The following is a 23,952-nucleotide window of genomic DNA, read 5'->3' as shown; positions in this document are numbered from 1 at the left end:
TCTGATTCCAAAAAAAGTCAATGTCCCTAATGGGAAAGATAAGTCTGAGGTAATGGAGGGAATTTTAACTTTAACAGACACCAATGAGATTGTCATCTATTGGTCAAATATAGAGGAAAGACAAGGTTGTAAAATGTTTTTTATATATGATATTGTTCCATACTGTACACATTTGTCCTGTGGCTTGGAAATAATGTTCCACAAACCAGACACCATTCAGAAATCCCAACCCACTAGGAAAAGGGATTGAATGTGAAGTCCCTTTACCTCTATTTCTTAGTTTGGGGAAGCTGGCCCTTTTCCCCACAAGAATCCAATACCTTTTTCCACCCTGGCATGGCCTGTATAAAAAACTAGGCAACTTCAAAATCCCACCTAGAGAACCACAGCCTTAAAGAGAACTCAAAAGTTTTCTAACACAGTGCATCGTCGGGCAGAGAATACATGCTCATCATACAGCCAAGGGGTTAGCCATTTATTTATATTGAAACTGTTGAAGCAATGACCTATGTTCACTTAAGTCCTCACATGGAGATGACCTTGGATTCTTGAAGGACATACTGTGGAGTATGAACTCCAGCAGGTCCTACCAGCCGTCTTTCTCTCACCTGAGCACCAATTGAGCTAAGTGCAGGGCACTTGGCCACCAGAGGGCAGAGTTCTCTAGCCATAGCAACTCACTCAACCATGTACTAAATCAGAGAAGGATTATGGGAGGAGGTACAGATGCCAATGAAGTGACGGCTCTTTTGAAGTATTCAAGTACCCATGTGTACGAGACGGGGATGCTAATTCATTAGAATGAGATGTGGCAAATCTATGATGCTATTAGGTCAGACTTTCTGATCCATTCAGTCCAGGATTTTGCCTCCAATAGTAGCATCAAAGGATATGTGTGCTGTGAAAGATTATGGCTGGCCTCCATGACATCACCCTCAAAGATCAGAGCTGTCCTCACCCTCAAACATTCTAGCTTCCCTCCAAGAATCTATGCCAGATTTGTCATCTATAAATTTATCTAGTATTTATATTTTGGCATAAGCCTAATGAATTATATTCTATTACAATATTATAAATATCTTAAAGTTTTACAAGTTAACAACTGGTTGAGTGACTGAATACTTCCTCTTACACATCATAAACTTGTCTTAGAGACACATGCAGCATGATGGACAGGGGGCCAGAATCGGTCCAGAAGACTTGGGTTCAATCCTGCTTCTGATACATACTAGCTGGTCACTTAACCTCTCAATGCCTTGCCCCACCCCCCACCTCAGGCACCTCTCTAAGGCTAGGAGTTAACAGATGAGTTACTGACCAGCAGTGTGGAGGAAATTTCCACACTGAAAGTTCCCTCAGGCTGATGAGATCACAGGTCTGGATGAACAAAAGTCCTTAGTTTATGAACTTCAAAAGATATTCCTTACTTGTAGTATTTTTCCCTTGAAGCAGCCTCAAGCACAGAACCTTCTTTGTGTCAAAGTTACAGAGAACTTTTGGGGAGGATTTTGTATCCAGCAGTCAGGAGAATGATTAGGATCAAGAGGGAGTGGAGGGCGGTGGGGTGAAGTATCAGGTAGACTGCAGCTGGGCCTTTGTAGGCAGCAAGCCGTTAAAAAATCAAAAGTACGAACTGTCCCTCTGCATTGTTTCCTTAAACCAGTTCCAAGTGGGAATTCCCCACCCCAGGCTTGGCTTCCACCTCTGATATTTCCCTTTCCTGCCTAGCTCTCTGAAGCAGCTACCTCTAAAATTTCTGACTAATCTCTATTCTGTTCAGAGCTTGTTTTCCGTGGATGCCTGGAACACTGTGTTTGGCTACCTTCAATGCCCCACCCCGTTTTTCTTGCTTGTCACTGTTAATTCCCTACCCTGTTAATCACTCACTATTCCCTAGGACGGAGGTGGCCTCTTCCTCATCCCTTTAAGGGTATGGAGACAACAGTTTCAGATTTTCATCCTGTTTTTAGTCTCATCAGCTGGGATTATTCCCAGAAAGCAGGGACAAAAGAAGAAAGATTAGGTCATGGCCACCTCTATCCTCCATCTATCTGGAAGTCAGTTGGGGAGTATTCCAAAGAATCACAAAAAGGTTGGTAGATGGGTGGCTCTTTTCAGTTTTTGCTCAGAACCCAAAGGACCTGGAGGCCTTCCTCACCTGGGCTAGCTCTCCTTCCGCCCTCTGCAACACTTGCTGGGCTAGATCCCTCTGCAGGGCCATAAGGGTGTGCAAGATCTGGCCCAGCCACTGTGTGGCCACCTGGTTAAACCGAGGAAGCTCAGACACCAGCAGAGAGTTCAGGGCCTGGTACGTGTGCCTAGTGGCTTCCTCTTCATAGGTCATGCTGCCCATTTCAGCCAGCTTCTCTTCTATCCGCTCAAAGTCCAGCAGTTTGTCCAGACGCTTCTTGATCAGATTCTGAGGCCCCAGCAGGGCTTTGGACAGGTGGCCCAGTGGGTGGTACACTAGCCTTTCCAGCCGCTGCTTCTGTGGGAGAGAAGCATCGTTCAAGAGATCGTGCCACACCCTGGAGTGCACAATCCAGGCAGGAGTTTGGGAACTGATAGTCCCAAGGCTTTAAGGACTATCCTACATGGAAACAAATAAAAGAAGGCATAGCACCCAACCTATTGATCTGAGGCAGAACCAAATCTGACTGAGGCTACAAAAATGAGAATCTGTTTTTAAAGCTCTTCTCCAGCCTGAAAAAGATGATCAGTAAACTCTGTGTGTCTAAACCCCTTGTTCTATACCCTAGGCTTTCCAGCTCTATCTATCCACAGGTAGGTACAATGAATGTCTGATGATCATCCTTAGAATAATTACAACAACACCACCGATTAATAATAATAATAATAATATCATCACATTTTCATAGTGCTTTTCAAGCACTAACATAACTATTAGATTGGGAAATTTAGGTGAGTTCTTCCCTGGAACCACTCAGGTCCACTCCACCTTGCCTCCCATGCCTGGGTACCTCCCCTACCCCCAACTTCTCAGCTCCCTTTTGTGTGCTATCTTCTCCTTTTAGAATGTAAGCTCCCTGAAGGTAGGAATTATCTTTATTTTTCCATATATATATATATATATATATATATATATATATATATCTCACTACGAGTGGAAAGAGCTCTGCTCTAGGCTCAAAAGAAAAGAAGGAAGACTAAGGAGGCCAAGGAAAGATTAAGGAAGCCATACTCCTGCCTAGAATGCTCTAGAAATCTCTCTCCACTCTGGAAGCTCATGCCAGTCCTGGACTTCACACACTAGAAGTGCCCTTATTCTGCAGGCTCCATCATCTACTCGAGGAAGAAACAAGGGAACTTACAAACTCCAGGAAGACCAGAAGGTGTAAGCTTCTCGTAAGGCAGCAATACTGCTGCACAGCTCCGCCTTCCATCTCCAGATCACATTCATGTGGTTTGATCCTGAGGAAAGTCTGGGCCAGAGTAAGGGACATTATACAAGGCAATGAGAATCCACAGACATGAGCGGCAAAAGGACCGTGGGCATCCTCCCCTCTGGAATGTGTCAACATTGGGGACGAGGATTAAAGGGAAAACAACAAAACTGAATGGTGAGAAAGAGAGACATATGATTCTGGTCAGGACTCCAACAGGATACCTCAAGAACAGCTATTAATCAGAGTAATTTCCCTGAGTCTGTGCCAATTTAAATCTGCTCACCAAATGAGACAGGTCGAGAGGTTCTAACATGGCCTCAGAAGTTGGGCCCAGGGGGCAGCTAGGTGGCTCAGTGGAGAGACCACCGGTCCTAGATTCAGGAGGACCTGAGTTCAAACTTGGCCTCAGACACCTAACACTTACTAGCTGTGTGACCCTGGGCAAGTCATTTAACCCCACTGCCTAGCCAAAAGAAAAAAAAAGAGTTGAGCCCAGGAGGCCCATGGTATTCTTTGTTTAAAGGGCACTAGGTAGCTTAAGCACTTGGTGGTTGATGGTCATTCTTAAGGCTGGCACTTTGCCAAGAGCTGGACAAGAGGCCAAGAGTGGGAAAGGGGGCCTGAGTCCAACTGGTCCAACCTGTACCTGAGCAGGGTTCATCAGGGTACATTCTCGAGTCCGAGTGTTGGAATGGACCTATGAGTCAGTCTATACCTGAAGTGAGGCCAAGTGACTCAAACTCTAGAAATTAACTAGTTACTCTAAACATCTCATTTATCTTTGGCTTCAATTCCCTGTTAATCATTTTCATTCTGCTCTATCCAGGTCAAAGAGATCTTTCTTCTCAGCAAAGAAAACAAACAGAACAAGAATTATGCTGTTCTGTCTCTCTCTGGCATCATTATTCTATCAACCTCCTCCAGCTTGGATGCTTCTCTTATTCCCAACATAGCTCTAAAGACAGCAACTGGATGCCTTATTGCTCTTGGCATGCCTCACCACCTTGAGAGCCCCAACACTGTTTTACCGAACCACGCAGCTCTTTAGTATTCACCTTCTCTCACCCGACCTTCCTTCGAGCTCTCTGGATTATGATGATGTGTGGGGCCCCTAGGGTCTTGTCTGGCATATAGAACAGTTACCTCCAAATTCTCCAGGTATGAGGCCACGTTGCTCTTCAGTTCATTCACACACAACGCCACCCAGTGGAACTTCTCTTCCAAGTCATCAAACTCCCTGTCTTCAGTCTAAAATCCAAGTGATGAAAGTCATATTTCAAAAATAATAATAATAATTGATGGCTGTACAATGCTTTAAGATTTTCAAAGCAACTTACATACATTACTTCATCTGAGCTTTACAGCAACCCAGTGAGGTAGGAACTATAGGTATTAATATGCCCATTTCATAGATAAGGAAATAACTTCAGAAGGAGGTTAAGAAATTCCCCTATAGTCATACAGCTAATAAGTACTAGAGACAGGATTGGAGTCCAGGTTTTCGTGACTCCAGTTCCAGAACTCTTATTCATTATGTCATGTTAATTAAGCAACTACTATGTGCAGAATGGGGCAGCTAGATGGCTCAGTGGATAAAGCTCTGGACCTGGAGTCAGGAATTCAAATTTGGCCTCAAACATTTAGTAGGTGTGTGACCCTGGGCAAGTCACTTAACCTCTGTTTACCTAAGAGACAGCTAGGTTGTTCACTGGATACAGCATTGGTCCTAGAGTCAGGAGGACCCGAGTTCAAATCTGGCCTCAGACGCATAACACTTACTAGCTGTGTGACCCTGGGAAAGTCACTTAACCCCATTGCCTAGCCAAAAAAAAAAAAAAAGAAGTCAGTAACTTCAGGGGTCAGAGAAAACTTTACAGAGGGGTGGGGATCCAAGTCGGACCTTAAAGGACAGACAGCTAGATGACAGTATAAGCAAAGACATAGAGTAATGAGAACACGTGACATGGGGGGGGTGAGAGCCCACCTTGGCTAGAGTTTATTGTATGTGCAAAGGTTAGCAGACAGCATGAGAAAAGGGTAAAAAAGAGTCTCTGACTGCAGAGGATCTTGAATGTCAGGCTGTCTGAACTTTACTCGGTGGGCACCAAACGCCATTCACTGAAAACTTTAAGTCGAGAAGCCAGAGAGGAAACCAATTTTACAGACCAAATTTGGGACTTTCAGTCATCTAATCAGATTGGGAGCTCATGTAAACAGGTAAGCCATTCTACCATTGCTCAGAAATGTCCACAAGGAAGCATTAGGACACAGGCTCCAAAAGAATGTACAAGGAATTAACAACCTTCACTCCCACGGAGAATGAAGTCACAGAATGGCCTTTAAAATAGCAAACCTTCTCAACTATTTCCTCGCCTTTCTTATGAATCAGCTGGAATCAGCATAAAATGTTGGAGAATAACAGGTGTTTTCTGACCCAAACTCAATGACTATATAGCAAGTATTCCTCTAGGACCATTTCATCTCTGGGGAAGCGGGGGAGCCTTGGGAGTCTCTACAGAAGTGAAAGGGTACTGCATCAAGCCTGTCTCACCCTAGGGGAGTCTAGAATTTGAGAGCTCTGAGGGACAGGAGAGCCCCAAAGTGAGAAGCTAAAGCAGCTGAGGCCCAGTAGGGTCTTGTTGATGGCTTAAGTCCTTTGGGGAACAGATTCTCAGGTGCTGATGTGAGTAGACTCAGTACGGCCTGAGAGAAAACCCAGCGATCAAGTCCTAAGAAAGGAGAAAGAATCCTTTCTGGTTCAACTCATCAAAGGCAAGAACCAAAGTCTAAAGTCCACAGACTGAAGTCAGGGTCAGGGCCTTAGTAGCAGGCTCGTGTGGGCTGAAGCGAAGGGTCTTTGGTGCCAACCAGAGTGGGTAATGGCACATTTTGAAGGCTCGGGACTATTTTTGCTGACACCATCTCTTTGGTTCTCTGAAAGGTTTCCACTGGGCCATATCCTGACAGTACCTGTCTCTTGAGGCTTGGTGGAAAAATTTAAATGTAAAAGCCTTTATTAAGGTTGGTGTCCACTAAAGTATAACTAGATTGCTCTTTAACTTCAGAGCCACATGTGGATTTATATGGAACTATGGCCTTTCCACACTTTCTTCAGCTTGATCCTTGGTCCCAGTAATATATCAATACTCAAAGTCACCCTCAATGTCCCCACCATACCAACATTTTCCTTTTCTCCTCTCAATGAAATGTAAACTCCTAGTCAGGGATAATTTAATTTTTGATTTTGTATCTCCAGTACTCGGCACTGGGTCTTACACATAGTATGCAATTAACACATGCATACTGAATTGATTATGCTAGCCACAGCTTTCCTCATCCTGGAGTAGTTAACATTTTTCACATTTGTAGGGTGACAAAAAGATCAGAACAATTGAAAGCTACATTCTCTAGTTCGCAAGAGGCACCACTGGGCTTCTGATGGCGAGAGGCAATGTGATATAACGGAAGGAACACCGATCTTGGAAGTAGGAAACCTGAGTTCAATGGGCTCACATTATCTAGATGAACCTCGGGTTCCTCACCTATAAAATAGAGAGAATAAATACTTGTACCACCTAATTCACAGGACTGTTATGAGCAAACTATTTTGTCAATATGAACATGCTATAGAAAAGTGAATTATAATCACATGTAGGACAAGTGACATTCCCAGGATGCTCATAACCTCTGAATCTTCTTCCTGCAGAGCCATAACTGGGGTGTTGTAGTCTGGGCTTTGCCACAGGTGCCAATATCTAAGCGGTAGTGCTTCTCAGGAGAGAACGTTTCTACCCTGTTGGTCCAAAGAAGGTCCTCATGCTAAGACTCACACCCATGGAAGTGTGTAGGGGAAGACAGGCCCCTAGGTAAAGACAAGCGAAAGGGTCAATAGGACAGAGGACTGGGGAATGAAGAGGAGGGGAAGTTACTGCTTCATTACTGACTAAACTATCTTCTGTACCCATCATTCCCATCCCAATTTATCCCCATGCTCTCCCTCTTTTGCCCTACATAAAAAGAATTCTTAGTTACACATTCAGGCTCTTCCCACTACTGCTTATTGGGCCCAGGACAGCAACATACCAGGAGATATAAGTAACAAAGGACTCTCACCCTAGTCACAATCCCAGCTTCTTGCTTGAACAACTGACTTAGACGCAGAGTCTTCTTGGAGATAGAGTGTGTATTAATCCGGGCCAACCTCTCCCTGACTGTCAGATGCTCCAACTTGCTGTATTTAGTGGCTGTGGGGGAGTAAGGAACAGAGCAGGGGGGAAAGGGACACATGAGAGAACACAATTTTCCCTGAGAAGTTGGTCTAGGGCCAGTTTGGGGTCACTGCTTTGTAACAGAACTCAGTAGTCAGGGGAACGAGTAAGGAGAAGCCTAGGGACCAAAGAGACAAGAAAAGCAGACACCTGAGGTCCCAAGCCCATAGAAGGGTGATGGGGGCTTCCAGTGCTGAGAAGACACATGTTGGGGTAGACAGAGTACACTGTTTTTGGACAGTCTGGGGGTCATAAGACCTGGGGGTTTGAGTCCCTACTTCTACTGCCCATGTGGCTTTCAGCAAGTCAACCAACCATTCAGTCTTTGCTTCTTTATCTATAAAATAAGGATAATAATACTCTTACTACCTACTTCACCAGATTGTCATAAGGAAAGTGCTTTGTAAACCCTAAAGCACTGTAATTATTATTATTGTTAATACTGGGTTTCTTTTACTTGGGAAACTTTCTGTCTTTAGTGGTTCACATTACCTCCTTAAAATTCAGTTTCTTTGGAACTTGGAATGGCATCAACTTGTAGTTTTCAAATGCCAGGATGCAGATAATCTAGAAGTCTAGGGGTCTTTCCCAACTGGCCAATATCCTTACCAATTTCCTTACACCTCTTGTACTCATTGATGTTGGAATTGACCTCTTGCATGGCTCTGGTGGCCCTCTGCAAGGCCTCATAGGCGTGGTCATCAGGTGGCGTGTTCTCCAGGATCTTCTGCAGCAGGAGAGGGTATCTGGTCACTCGCTGCACAGGCATCACCAGCAAGAAAGTGAGACCTGAGGCTCCAGCCTGTGGTCTAGGGGAAAAGTGGGGGAACAAATTAGTCAGGTAGACTTGCGGAATGGAAAGAGATTTGGGACTAGGAATCAGAGACTGTTTTAACCCCAGCTCTGCTACTAACTCACTGAGTAATCTTGGGAAAGATATTAATCCTCTCTGGGCCTCATGTTTTTTCACTTGTAAAATGAGGAAATTGAACTGTATAAGGGATTCTTTGAACATTTTTTGGGTCATGGACCCATTTGGCAGACTGGTAAAGCCTAAGGATGTTTTTAAATGCATGAGATAAAACATATAGGATTACAAAGGAAACCATGTATTTTGAAATCACTACCAAAATATTCAAAGAGCAAGCTCACAAACCCCAGGTTAAGAACCCCTGAACTGGATAATTACTAAGGGCCCTTTCAGCCCTAACATTCAGTAGGGATTTGGTAGAAGTAAACTGGTGGATCACAACTTAGCAAACCCCAAACTTGGGTTACCTTCCCCCTGGGGGGCATGTGCTGATAAAATGTTTAACAACAGGCTTTTCAAAAAAAAATGTACACACGACACACTTTCAAGTCTACTCTACATTATTAAATTTTTATTAAAATGTTCTCCATATTAAATCAATAGTCAACAAAACAATAAATCCAGCCTCGACTTGTAGTGTTTGCCTATTTCAAAGGTGCGAATGTTCACATTTTAAAAATCAGCTCTTGAGAGCAGGTTCAAGCTGGCTTCAGCATATCCCTGGTTACCCCACTTCTGTACTCCTACTCCTGTGTAAGACCAATGAAGAAAGTCATACAATCAAATTGAGTAGGCTCTTAATAAAAGCAATACTTTTATTCTTCCTTATTTGATTCTTCATCACATTTCCCACACTGGCTGTTCTAAAATTTTCCTTCTTCCTCAAGTCTTCTACCACCCTCCCTGCTCTCTGTTAGCAGATGATTTTACCTCCCACTTCACTGAGAAAATAAGGGCCATCTGTTGTGTACTTCCTCTCTCCTTCCTTATCCTGAACCTCAAAATCCCACTGAATCACCCTCATTCTCTCTTTTGATTTAGTCACTGATAAACAGGTGTTCCTTCTCCTTGCCAAGACCAGTCCCTCTTCCTGTGTCCTCCCATTCATAGCCACATTCCTGGGGGAAAATGTCTATAGTCATTTCTTCTACTTCCTCTCTTCCTCCTACTTGGCAATCTAGCTTCCTACCCAATTATTCTTATCTTTTGATCAAAACTACTCCCTTCCAGGTTACCAACAATCTCTCCAAAGCTAGCAACAATCTGTTAATTGCTCCATCTAATGGCCTTTTCTCACTCCCTGTTCCTCTTGACCACTCCCTCCTCCTGAATACTCTCTCCTTAATCAATTTTTATGACACTTCTCTCTTCACCCTCAGCAATCTTTTACTGTTCCTTCAAAGTTTCCTTTGCCAGATTAATATCCATGTCTCACTCCCAATCATGAGTGCTGTGACATTTTAAAAGTTTGAAAGACATAGTTTCTGGGTGATGAGTCATTTTATTAATAATGCTAGCATTTTATTAATAAAAGAGGTCAACGGCACTCTCAAATGCCAAAAACCCCTTATGGAATTCACTCAATGCTTATATACCCTTGGAAGGGTGGGTGTTCCTGAGGGTAGCAATCAACTCTGACTGGTTATCTATTAATGAGAAAACGAATATTATAATGAGATGTGGGAACATTCTAATAAGGGTCTCGGGGGTACATGACTTGGATCACCCAAGTCTTAGTCAAAGAGATTTATCAGTTTCCATATCACCTGACAAAAGTGAGAATCCGTATTTTCCCAGATCTGTCTTAGTAAACACAAGGATAGGAATAATCCATCCATTGGCCTAAACTTCGAATTTCTTTTACCGTCTTTGATTAGATCTTAGCCTGGGTAAGTCTTTGCCCAATATTTCCCACACTGGTTGATTTTTAGATGAGGAAGTAAAAAAAAAGGGGGAGGTTAAAAACTTTGGTCCTAATTCAATAATTAGTTATTAAATACAAGAGAGAAATAATATTTCTTTCAGTGTTCTACAAAGCTGTGTCCAGAGTCTCCATTTTCCCTTTCAGTAGCTAAATCAGCTTTTAATTACCATCTCAGTGCAAATGACTACCAAATTTACTTATCTAGCGTTAGGGTCCCGAGACTATGGGAGTATGAATAGTAAACTTGGCGATATATATGTAATATGTATATATCTTCTTAATCAAGAGAACCACCAATAAAGCCGATAAAGTCATGTATACTTTTGGGGGGGTTCATGCAATTTTGGAGCACATGGCTAAATAGATAAAATGTTTGATTCCGAATCTGAAATCATAGATTTGAATACTGTTTGGGTCCCTTTAACAGAAAGTTCAAAAGGCAGCTAGGTAGTCCAGTGGATCTCTAGAGCACTGGGCCTAGAATCAGGAAAACATGAGTTCAAATCTGACCTCAGTCACTTACTAGTTGTATGACTCTAGGGAAGTCACTTAGTCTATGTCTGCCTTAGTTTCCTCAATAGGAAAATGGGGATAACAATAGCACTTACCTCCTTTAGTTGTTGTAAGGATCAAACACGATAATATTTGTAAGGTGCTTGATAGTGCCTGGCATGTATTGGGTATTTATTCCCTTTCCATGCTCCTTTCCCCAATGCCTAGCACAGTACCCTGCAAATACTAGGGACTAAGTGTCTGCTGAACTAAGTTAAACTGCTGGAAAATAGGTAGCCCCCAAGAACCCCTATGACATAAAGAACTTATTTCCCCCAAAGAGGAAACTCAAATTCTCTACAATGAAGCAGTATAACTTCTAGACATCTCTGGAAGATCTCAAGGATATCAGCAGGAGGCAGTGGGATGCAGTGGAAAGAGAGAGACGGGAATTCCAAGGCATGGGTTCTGTTTCTGCTACTAATTTACTATGTGACACTAGCCAAGTCCCTTCCCCTCCATGACCCTCCATTTCTACATCCATATAATGAGAGGGCTGGACTGGATAACCTTTATGGCTCCATCTAACCTAAAAATTCTACAAAGCGAAGATCAGCTTGAATTGAAATGTGCATGCTTATTTTCATGCCCCTTCACCTCTGCAGTTTCTGAGTTGACTCTGGGCATTTGGTGGCATTAAAGCTTAAAATTCACGAGTCAAGTCCTCTGTAAGGAAGACCAGATAACCACGGGAATAGATTAGGAGGCTTCTTAGTTTAGACCCAAATTCCACTGACATGGGCTGCTGCATGGTTTCCATATAGGAACAGAAAGCAGAGGTTGGCTAGGAAATGCTGACTACAGGTTTGCTTTTCAGCTTGGCAAAACACGGCCCACCCAGTCTTTTCAGTAAACAATCCTCCAATATTGCACTAGGGTGAGTCAGGCCTTAGAAAAGTACAAATGACTGTCTGTTAGATAACTGAGACAGAACCTCCTTAGCTTGATGGAATGCTTCCCATTGGCATTTCTTCTTAAAGGCAAAACCTTTACTGGAGAGAGAGAGAGAAAGAGAGGTAGAGGAGATGGGGAAGAGGGAGGAAAGAAAAGAGAGAGAGGAGGCAGGGAAGAGAGGGAGAAAGGGGACAGAGAGAAGGAGGAGAGACACAGAGAAGGAGGGAAGGGAGAGGGGGAAAGAGAGAAGGGAGATATGGAGAAAGAAGGGGGAGAGGAGAGAGAGAGGACAGAGAGGAACATAGGGAAGTGAGGAGAGGAGGGAGGGAGATGGAGAGGAGGAGAGCAAGGGAGAGAGACAGGGAGAGACAGAGTGATAAGGAGAGGGAGAGGAGAAGAGAGAAAGGGAGAGAGGGAGAGGAAAAAGAAGAGGGAGAGAGAGAGAGAAGAAGAAGAGAGAGGGAGAGGGAGGGAGAGAGGGAGAGGGGAAGAGGAGTAGAGGAGAAGGGGAGAGGGGAAGAGGGACAGAGAGAGAGAACGTGAGAAAAGGAGAGGGGGAGGGGGAAGGAGAGTGAGAAAGATTAGTCTAGAGGGTGGGAATCAGCAGGACCAGTGGTCTAAAGCTTTTACTCCTAGGGATTCTTTTCATAAACCATTTTAAACTCCTTCCTAGGGCTGTTGAGGGGAAGGCGATTTCTACACTTAAGCATTGTATAAATGTGAATGACTTAACATTCTTGATTTGTAGAAAGCTGCAGAACAAATGGGCAGTGAAGGCTAAACTGGATTATAGTTACATGATAACAGCAGCTGATCTTCAATTAAAAGCAAAAATCAGACGTGCTTTGGCTGCCTGTGCAAAAGGAAGGCAGCATCAGCTAACAACCTGGAAACTTTCTGGGCATGATCATCTGTGTTAGGAAGATGGGCTCAAACCATCTTACGGAGATTGTTGTCATCTTTACAACTTACGGACAACGAGTTAACCAGAGAATAATATTTCATTCCCTCTTTGGTCTTTGAATGTAGACTCTCAAGGTATAACTATGCATTGAGAAGAAACATGATAAAATGGATAGAAGGCCATCCTAGTGACAGGAAGACTTGGATTCAAATCCTGTCTCTGATAAATACTAGATGTATGACCATAGACAAGTCGTTTAACATCTTAGTGTTCCACTCAACTCTAAGACCATTAGTTAAATAGAAGCTGCCAATCTCTACCAGAAGACAGAATTTGTGTACAGATAGCACAATCTCAGCTCAGCCACAGATACCACTATTTATGGTAGTATTTATGTATTTTTAAAACATTTAACATGTATAAAACCAGGCTACTGCTTTAATAAGGTTCCTATCTTTTTTTTTTAATGCATCATTGATGAAGTTTTTAAGTGTTGTGCCTTCAACTTCATTTTACCCATAAACCCTGTGGTTTTGGTTGGGAGATCTTGCATGGATAGCATGGTGATTTTTAGGAATTCATACGTTACATTATGGCAGATCTGACTGTAATTATAAACTTTTCCCAGTTCTACCCATACATGCTTCTGACCATGTAGTAATCACAATGAACTCCCCAAAGACTGTAGCTAGAGCAAGCATTGTAGAATCTCAGAGCTAAAAAGATGTTTAGAGGTCATCTCTTCCTCTCCCTCTCCACCAATGCAGGAATCTCTTTCACTACAACAGGAAGTCACCCAACCTCTGTTTGAACATCTCCAGGAACATAGCAACTCCTTCCATTGTCAAAACAACTCAGATGATCGTTAGAGCCTCAAACTGACTCTGAGTAATTTCTGCCAGGTTGCTTCCTCTGGGGTCAAATAGAACAAATACAATCCCTTATCTCTAGGACCAGCTTCAAATATTTGACCTTGTCCCCCATAAATCTTCTCTTCTTCATTTTCTTTTTTTTTGGCTAGGCAATGGGGTTAAGTGACTTGCCCAGGGTCACACAGCTAGTAAGTGTTATGTGTCTGAGGCTGGATTTGAACTCAGGTCCTCCAGGGCCAGTGCTCTATCCACTGTGCCACCTAGCTGCCCCTATCTTCTCTTCTTCAAACTAAAAATCTCTAATTCTTTAATTTCCAACTTGTCAATTTCCCTTTCAAAATGTGGTACCCAGAACTAGACACTGTCCTTCAGGTGCGATATGACCAGGGTGGAAAACATTTGGACAACCAGTTCTCTTGATAGATATCTTAATAGATGGCACAAAGTTTAAAAATCTTTTTCTAGCTTCTTCCTAACTCTTATCCAACCCTCCCTAGTGTTTCAACTCACACCACTGCAGTGATGACATCTTGAATTGCCTTCTGTATCGTGGGTACCTTCTTATACGACTCTACCACGGCCAAGGCCTGATTATAGCTGGCACAGTAGACTTTATAGGTGCTCTCCATCTCCTCTTGGAATTCAAGGAACAGATTACCTAGTGGTCCAAAAATATGGATAATGATTTTTCACGAGGCAGATTTCTTTGTATAACTCATTATACACAATTAACCATAATCCTTTGGTCACACAAAAACCCAGTCTTGGAGTACTCCCAAGGATTATGGGTCAAGGGCCAAATTTCTTCCCACGGAGACTTCTAAGGGCTTATTTTACACACCAAATTCAGGGGTTTCAGTCACCTAATCATAATGCTAGCCCATAAGTAGTACCAGCCAGCCTCTATTCTACAAATATCCATTGTACCTACAAGGACAAGGCATTTGTTATTACGGATTGCTAGTGAGCCCTGCCCAAACTATATAGATCTTCCCCAGGATCACCCATACTCTAGAATGTGACATCCATTCCACCCCTGGCTTCTTCCTGATTCACACAGCCTAAGCAAGTTGATTCCAAGGTTTATAATTTCTCTACTTCATGGTCTCAGTCCAACAGGCAGCCTGATGTAGTAGAAGAGACATTGAAGATGAAATCAAAAAACCTAGCCGAGGTTGTAGTCCCAAACCAACATAAGGAAATCAGGATACTTAGCTGAATTCTTCCAAGTGAGTGTGGCAGGGTGGAAAGAGAACCAAATTTGGTGTCAGAAAACCTGGACTTAATTCTGGTTGAGTCACATACTAAGTATTCTAAATCATCTTAAACAAATAGCATTGTCTCTCTGAGCATCAGTTTTATTACCTGTAAAAATGGAGATAATAATACTTGTACCAAGTTCCTTACAGGGTTATTGTGACAATCAATTATTTTAATGGACTGAAAGCATCTTGTAAACCAAGAAACTTTATATAAATGTGAGCTACCACCTAGTTCAGGCACTCATCAAGGTCAGGAATGACCTTGAGGACTTTTACCAACTTGGTTTATCTTCCAGACTCCAGGACCAGCACTCTGTCCATTGTACCAGTTAGATGCCAAATGGATTGAAAATTTAGATAATAAGAGTTGAGAAGGTTGATAAACTAGAAAGCAAGGGTGTTTGAGGGGACATTGGCACCTAATGGAAGGTCTCAAGTGCAAAGATGATTCAGAAGTTTTTCTTTTAAACTTTCCTTTAAGTCTCCATGCAGCTTTGGCCCTGTGTTCCCAGACCTCCTTTCAGGAGTTGAGCATAACAGTTCTCAAATCCATCTCCTATTTGACAACAGTCTTCAAGTGTTTAGAGGGCTATCATATTCACACTAAGTCTTCTCATCTCCAGGCTAAATATGCCCAGTTCCTTGACCTGGCCCATGTACGACATGGTTTCACCTTCACCGCTGAAGAACATCACTAAAGGCAAGACAAACACTTACTTGTGGGAGACGTTTAACTGAAATTTGATTAAAAGAATTCACATTCATACTTCAGGTATAAAATAGACCAGACATCTTCTAAGATCTCTTCCCACTTTATGATTTTATGGTTTTGTGATTTAATGATCACCAATATTTATAGTGTTTACTACGTGCCAAGCGTTGTGCTGAGAACTTTACAATGATCTCATTTGATCCTCACAACAACCCTGGGAGGGGGATGCTATTATTATCCCCATTTACAGATGAGGAAACTGAGGCAAACAGAAGTTAAATGGCTTGCCCAGGTTCACACAACTACAAGTATCTGAGGCTGAATTTGAATCCAAGCCTTTCTGACTCCAGGCTCAGCACTCTATCCACTGCATCACTTAGCTGCTCCTTATGTCCAGGAATACACAGCTAGCCTAGAACCTGGATTCCTGATTCCTACTCTTTCATATCAATCAATAACAAGCATTAAACAAAACCCAACAAGCATTTTGAAAAACCCACAAGCATTTAACACCTAATATTTGCCTAACGTTGTTCTAGACAATAGGGATGATACAAAGAAGAAAAATTAAACAATCTCTGTCTTCAAGGAATTTACAGTCTGTTGAGGAGACAACATGTATACATACAAATATATAAAAAATAAATGCAAGGCAATTTTGAGGAGAGAGGGTAGGCACCTATAGCTGGGGATATTAGGAAAGATCTCATGTAAGAAATGGTGCCTTGAACTGAGATCTGTAGGAAACTAGGGATTCTGAGAGGCAGAAGTAAGGAGGGAATGAATTCTAGGCATAATAGGACAGCCTGGACAAATGAGATGGAATGGCCTATATAAGGAATACCAGGAAGGCAGGTTTGGCTGGACATAAGAGTGTATGAAAGGAAGTCATCCATAATGAGATTAGAAAAGTAGGCTGCACACAAGTTGTGAAGAACTTTAAATGACAGAGGAGATCTGGATTTGATCCTGGAAATAACAGGGAGCCACTAGAATTTCTCAAGCAGTGAACTGCTATGGTCAGAACTATGATTTCAGAAAGATTGCTTTGGCTTGGAGGATGAGTTAGAGAGGGGGGATGCTTAAGACAGCATGATGAATTAGGAGGCTCTTGTGCTAGTTTGTGGCAATCAGGTGATGCGGTGGATAAAATGCCAGGCCTGGAGACAAGAAAACTTATCTTCCTGGGGTCAAATCTGGCCTCAAATACTTATTAGCTGTGTGACCTTGGGCAAGTCACATAACCACTGTCTGCCTCAGTTTCTTCAACTGTAAAGTGAGGATAATCATAGCACCTACCTCCCAGGGTTGTTGAGAGGATCAAATGAGATAATATCTGTAAAACATTTAGCACAGTGCCTGGCACGTGGTAAGCATTCAATAAATGCTTACTCATTTCTCCTTCCCTTCCATCTCAGCTACACTTCGGGATGGTCATACCCTTGATGGTTGTTACCTACAACGGTGGCACCTCCACAATCCCTAATTCTAAAAATTCCCCTATCTGATCATACCTCCTGACCTTCCATCTCTACCTGTGTTTCATCCTCCCTCCACTGATACTCTGTTCTCACCACCTTCTCATCATTCTACCCTTCCTTAATTTCAGGCCATGACCCCCTGCTCCATCCTTATTTTCTTCCCTTCGAAATCTTGATTCATTTGTTTCCAATTCAACTCGATACCACCCTGTGCTCTTGAATCCCTTGCCCCATTGTTTCATCAGTGCTCATCCTTCTCAAGATTCCAACCATGGCCTTCTTCCATTACCATCCCACCCACTACCTGTCTTTGCTACTCGAATGACACTGGAGGGAGACACATAGTTGTGCTGACTGGATCCAGTCTACTAACGGCCTCTCTCACTCACTACTCACAGAGTCTGTTCCAAATTTTTTCTTCTAAGCCACCTACGGCTGTATCTCCTCCTTCCTCCTCAGCAGAAGGCTTTGCTTCATGCTTCACTGAAAAAATGGAGGCCATCTGTGACAAAGCTTCCTTTAGGCCTCAGTTCCACACTTCAAATCACTTCAACATCACCCATTCTCTCTCCCTTTGACACAGAGGATGAGATGGTCTTTTTTCTTATGATGTTAATCCTGTCCACCAATGCCCTTGATCTCATCTTTTTCCATCTCTTCTAGGAGTTTGTCCCTTCAATAATTCCCCCATTCCTTCCCAAATTCTCATACTCTCTTTACCCACTGGCTCCTTCCTTACAGTTTCCAGATATCCCAGTCTTTAAATTACCTTTACCTGATTCTGCTACCCCTCCAAGCTATTGTTGTACTCTTCTCTTTTGAACAGGCAAACTTCTAGAAAAAGGTGTCTATACTCACGGTTTCTACTCTCTCCTTTCCCACTCAATTTTCGGCCTCTTACAATTTGGCTTCTGTCACCACTGAAACAGTTTTTCCAAGGTCAGTTTAATTTCTTTGTTGCTAAATGCAATGACCTTTTCTTAGTGCTCATCCTCCTTGGCCTCTCACAGAGTTGAGGGGCCATCTAGACCAACCTATACCTGACCAAGAATGCTCTCTACAACATCCATCCTTCTCTCGAAGACATGATCAGCCAACCCATTCCCCTTTTTCAGATGGCTCTAGTACTGAGGATATTTTCTCTTACATGAAGCCTAAGTCTATGTATTTGAAACTTGCTGCTTTGCTCTACCCTCTGGGCCCAAGTAGAATAAATCTAACCCCTCTTTCATGTGACAGCCTCTCAAGATAGCTATCATGCTCCCAAATCCTTAAGGCTTCTCCAGGCTTAACACTCCAAGGTCTTTTGACTGGTCCTCATGTGGTATGACCCTGAGGCCTTTCAGCAGTTTGGGTTACCAAAGTCCTTCCTGAAATGTGGTAGCTTCAACTAATCATAAAATTCCTGATATGTTCTGACCAGGGTAGACTATAGTGGACCTACCATCTCCTTCTTTGACATCTGTTGTTATTTGAATCATTTCAGTCATGCCCGACTTTTCGTGACCCCATTTGGGACTTTCTTGGCAAAGATACTGGAGTGGTTTGCCATTTTCTTCTCTAGCCCATTTTAAAGATGAGGAAACTGAGGCAAACAGGGTTAAGTGACTTGTCCAGGGTCACACAGCTAATAAGTGTCTACAGCCAGATTTAAACTCATAAAGACGAGTCTTCTTCACTCCAAGCCTAGTGCTCTATCTACTTCTCCATCTAGCATCCTCATTATGGTTCTCTTAAGCAAGCCTGAACTGCACTGTCCATAGAGAAAACTAGTATTGTTGAAAAAGCATCCAGCAGGGAATTTCATGCCCAGCAGACTTGAGCTACACGCAATTTTACCCTTTTTGGCTGATACATCACACTGTTAGGCCTGACCTAGTTTGCAAGGTGACTATGTCTTAATTGCACAATTCCATTACAAAGAAAAGAATGATTAAACGGTTAATAACAATTAAGAGACCCAGAAAAAATAAGACTAATAGCTTATTTCTTTCTCAGGAAGCAATTTAGAGCTAAAAAGGTATATTTAGTTTTGTTATGACATTTGAAAAATCACAAATAAGTCTTGGAGAGAATCCAAAGTGATAAAAGATATATTTAAAAGTAAATTGATGAAAGGTTAACTGAACTAGACTTCTTCAGTATAATAAAGCATGCTTTCCAGTACAGTGAAATACCGTCACTATCAAACAGTATAGTTATTAGGCACTCACACATAGGTGGCAGTTCTCTATAGAAATACACAGAGGAATTCTAGCCGAAATTATCACACGATACAACTACAGCCTTTCATTACTGCTTTAGGAGAAAGCTTGAACGAGGGAGCTTGAACAGCCTCATCACTTGTTACTGCTGAACCACACCTACCTCTGGACTCTCTGCCCTGGGTTTTTGTGACACAATTTGGTTATCCTTCTCTTTCTACCCATGTGACGGATTCTTCTCCATCTCCTTTGTATGAGCGTGGGGAAGGAAAGGGAATAAGCATTTATATAGTACCTACGATGGACCAGCTACTGTGCAAAGTGGAAAGTGGTTACTGTTGTTCTTGTCGAGTTGTTTTCAGTTGTGTCTGACCCCCCCCATGGGGGTTTTCTTGGCAGAGATACTGGGGTGGTTTGCCATTTCCTTCTCCAGCTCATTTTACAGATGAGGAAACTGAGGTAAACAGTTAAATGACTTGTCCAGGGTCACACAGCTATACTAAAGTCAGATTTGAACTCAGTCTTCATAACTCCAGGCCCAGCACTTTATCCAATGCACCACCTACCTGCCCAGAAGTAGAAGGTAGGTGCTGTTAATATCCCCATTCTACAGTTGAGGAAATTGAAGCAAACAGAGGTTAAGTGACTTGCCCAGGGTCACAAAGTCAGTAAGTGTCTGAGGGTGGATTTGAATTCAGGTTTTCCTGACTCCAGGCCCAGCACTGCATCATTCAGGTATTAGCCCCATGCCTCATCCAACTGTGGGCCCCATACACATCCCTAGGTCCTGAGGCATCTCCTCTTTTTTTCTCTACACTCTATCTCTTGATGATCTCACTAGTTTCCATGGATTCAATCCTCATTTCTACCCATGCTCTCTCTCCTGAGCTCTAGCCCAATATTTCCAAGTGCTTCCTAGACATCTCAGCCAGATGTACCACAGACATCTCAAACTCGAAACATTTAAAATCTAATTACCTTTTCCCACTAAACCTACTTCTCCTTCTCACATGGCTATTTCTACCTAGGGCAGCTCTCCTTTGTCACCCAGTTTTACAACCTAGAAGTCATCACCAGCTCCTCATCCTCACTCAATCTCCATATCCAATCAGTTGCCAAATCTTGTCAATTTTATTTCCCCAGTATTAATTGTATCCATCCCTTCCTGCCATTCATACCACAACCACTTTAGTTCAGACCCTCGTTTCCTCTTTCTTAGACAACTACTTGCTCAAAAACCTTCAATGGCTCCCATTGTTTTCTAAGAAAATATATAAGTTTCTCTATTTGGTGCCTAAAGTTTGTCTAAGGTCTGGCTCTTACAAATTTTTTTCAGGCTGTTTACATATGATTTGCCCTCATACCTTGGCCTATTTAATGTTCCCCGTAGAGCCATTCTATCTTCTGTCTCCATATCTTTGTATAGATTGTCCCCCATACCCAGAAGGCTCTCCTCCTCACCTCTGCCTCTGGGGACATCTCGTTTCCTTTGAAACTTAAGCGCCACCTCCTTTAAGAGGTCTTTTTTGATCTCCTCAATTATTAGTGCCACCCCTTCCAATGACTTTGTATATATTTTGTACATCTCCTGTATTTATTCATTGCTAACAGTTCTGTGAACATGTTGTTTGCAATAGAATCTAAATTCCTTTGAAAGCAATGGTTTTCTCGGTTTTATATCTGTATACCAAGTACCTAACACAGCGCCTGGAACATAGTAGGAATACCAGAAGACAAAAACAAAAACCAAAACAAAACAACAACAAAAACCCAATATACTTATTCATTCACTCTGAATATCAGCAGGGGCTGCGCTAGGATATAATTGGTCTCTTTTCCTTTGAAATATTCAAGGAGAGATAGGATGACTACTTGGCAGCAAACATAGAGAAGAGATTCTCAATCAAGTATAGGTTGGATCGTGCCCCGTGAGCTCCCTTTTTGCTCTGAGATGTTTTAATTCTAGATCCCCTGAACTAATTTGTGTATCATAATATCTCTGTTGCTACAATCAAGTGTTTATGATTCCGCATCCTTTCTTTAACTTTTACCAACCCTGAGCCATTTTTATTATATGGATTATATGTGTGTGTGTGCGTGCGTGTGTGTGTATACACATCCATACATATGTATGTACACATATACATGCCTGTATATGTGTGTTTATCTACACATATATATATTCCATTTAGATATAGAAATGTGTGTGTGTATATATATATATATGTTCACTATATATGTAATGTACATATTTATATGTACACATACATGTATGTGTGTATGTTAAATATTTGGGGGAAGTTAGGTGGCTCAGTGAATAGAGCACTGGGCCTGGAATCAGGAAGACCCGAATTCAAATCTGGCCTCAGACATTCAGACACACTGTGTGATCCTGGGCAAGTCACTTAACCCTGTTTGCCCATTTCCTCATCTGTAAAATGGCCTAGAGAAGGAAACGGCAAACCACTCTAGTATCTTTACCAAGAAAACCCCCAAAGGGGTCACCGGTCACAACTGAAATGAATAACACGCCAAATATTTATTAAGTACCTACCATGTGCAGAGCACCATGCTTAGTATTGGAGGAAATACAAATTTAGATAAGACATAGCCTGTGCCCAAAAAGGAGCTTAAAGACTTATAAGTACATAATCTAGCATTTATAGGGGAAAGAATATATAGTCATAAGTAAGAGAACTCTAATCTCAAGGTTCAAGGATTATTAACATATGAATAAATTTACTTTCCCAAGTTATAACTGGCCATCTCACAAGCTTAGACTATTAACTTGGTCTAGCTAGTTTCCCCTAGTCATAGTCCAACAGCCTTCACCCTTGTCTTCTAATCAGGGCTGGAAGCCAAAGCCATGGCTTTCTGCCCACTCAGTCCTATCACAGCTCAAGGCTGCAAAAGTTGACATTTTAAAAAGCACACAAAAAAGTTCCTCCTACTAAGAAAAGATCTTAAAATTCACTCAGTGGTGCTGATTCTTTGTTGTTTTTGTTCAGTTGTTTTTCAGTTGTGTCCAACTCTTCATGACCCCATTTGGGGTTTTATTGGCAAAGATACTAGAGTGGTTTGCCATTTCTTTCTCCAGTTTATTTTACAATGTTTATTTTACAATTGACAACTGCTATTGTCAGTAATACTACCTAACAATTTAGAACCCATAGCCAATTAAGAGGATGAAAACTTGTTCAAGCAAACAATAGATCTAGTTATTTGGACAAAGACAGAAATGAGCCTAGGACTAGACATTTTGGTTCCTGGTGGATACGTAGTCTCACTATGGTGAGTGACAAAATATTAAGCTGTTAAAGTTTAACTTAAAGCAGTATGTGAAGACAACAGTGTGTGCAATTGTAACAGTTACAAACTAGCTTGTTCAAATAAACTCTTGATATAAAAAATGGAAAGAGGATAACAACTTTAACTCTGATCTTTCCCAGTTCTTCCAAATGTTTCATCAGCACGTAGGAGTTGCCATAATAAAGAGGCCAAAAGAGCACAGAAACCACCTCATTTAGTAACTACTTGATCTGCATGTGAAGCAGAGAAATATGGCAGCTTCTAAATGCTGGTTTAGAGCATAAACTCATTTGCAAAAACATTATGGTGGAGAATGATGAAAGATATGAACATTAATAACTCATAAAACATAAAAGCAACTGAGGGGAAAAGGACACTGAAAACAGCTTGGCAGGAGGCTCAATTAAGCCAAATAACTCAATTCATCCTAAGCTGATACAACAGGAAAGAGGACAACAGAAAGATGGTAAATGCAGTTTCACAGGCATTTGAAAAGCGATCCATTCTCATCATCAATAACAGTGAAAACATCACATTTGAACTATAACACCTTAGTACCCAAGGCATGATATGAGTGCTAGGTGCTAAGGAGACAGAGATGAGAATAAAACCCTTTTTGACCTCAAAGAACTTGCACTTTACCAGAACGGCTACTTTTTTTAAATATAAAATTCTTATGAGCATCATGCATGTGTTCATGGTACATACTTATAGAAAGATGATGAAAATGATGAAAATATGATAAGGGAATAGGTAGACTTTCACAAACAATATCCTACAGCAGAGGAGATCTGCTTACTCAAGCCATTTCTTATAAAAGAGCCTCAAGGAGATATAAGTATGCAAGGAGATGGGAATAAGGGCACACAGCTGTCCATCATGGCTTAAATTGATTTACAAGCACCAAGACATACTCTTAAAACTGATATTAGAGAATTTGTGGTGATTGACACAACTGTCAATTGGTATGTGAAGTAGGCAAGGAAATTTGGGAAGGAGAGTATGGTTGAGAGAGAAAAGGGACTAAAAAGAGTAAGGAACCCGTGAGTGGGAGATCAACAAGAGGAAAAGAGGATTCTATCAGTAGAATAATACTTGATACTTGAAAGCAAAGATTATATTATTTTAGCTTTGTGACAGCAATAACTAGTATAGGGCCTTACACATAGTAAGTACTTACATTTGTTGAATTTGACCAAGTTGAGACTGGAGTGTCCAGGAGCCTCAGGAATCATATGAGTTTAGCATTGAAGGAAGGAGCCTATTAAGGTGATAGAGAGGAAGCTTTGATATGAAGGGCTCTAGGGTTAGACTAACACAGTGCCTGTGCATTTAGCCCTGAGAGAACTGGG

General features: G+C 41.9%; 1 protein-coding gene across 1 annotated transcript in view; it reads right to left on the bottom strand.

Moving 5' to 3' along the window:
* ARHGEF37 (Rho guanine nucleotide exchange factor 37) overlaps positions 1-23,952 on the bottom strand; it is a 71,183-nt gene that overhangs the window by 12,074 nt on the left and 35,157 nt on the right. Inside the window, exons 4-9 of the mRNA XM_020964303.2 lie at positions 14,143-14,290; positions 8,285-8,484; positions 7,521-7,651; positions 4,551-4,655; positions 3,333-3,443; positions 2,159-2,488 (exon numbers count right to left, since the gene is read on the bottom strand). Coding sequence (XP_020819962.1) covers positions 2,159-2,488; positions 3,333-3,443; positions 4,551-4,655; positions 7,521-7,651; positions 8,285-8,484; positions 14,143-14,290 — 1,025 coding nt within the window. The remainder of the gene's footprint in view (positions 1-2,158; positions 2,489-3,332; positions 3,444-4,550; positions 4,656-7,520; positions 7,652-8,284; positions 8,485-14,142; positions 14,291-23,952) is intronic.

The sequence above is a fragment of the Phascolarctos cinereus genome, unplaced genomic scaffold (assembly GCF_003287225.1).
Source record: "Phascolarctos cinereus isolate Bilbo 61053 unplaced genomic scaffold, phaCin_HiC Scaffold_2;HRSCAF=192, whole genome shotgun sequence".
In the NCBI taxonomy this organism is placed as follows: domain Eukaryota; kingdom Metazoa; phylum Chordata; class Mammalia; order Diprotodontia; family Phascolarctidae; genus Phascolarctos; species Phascolarctos cinereus.
The sequence above is the reverse complement of the archived record's forward strand: the minus strand, read 5'-3'. Positions and strand labels throughout refer to the sequence as shown.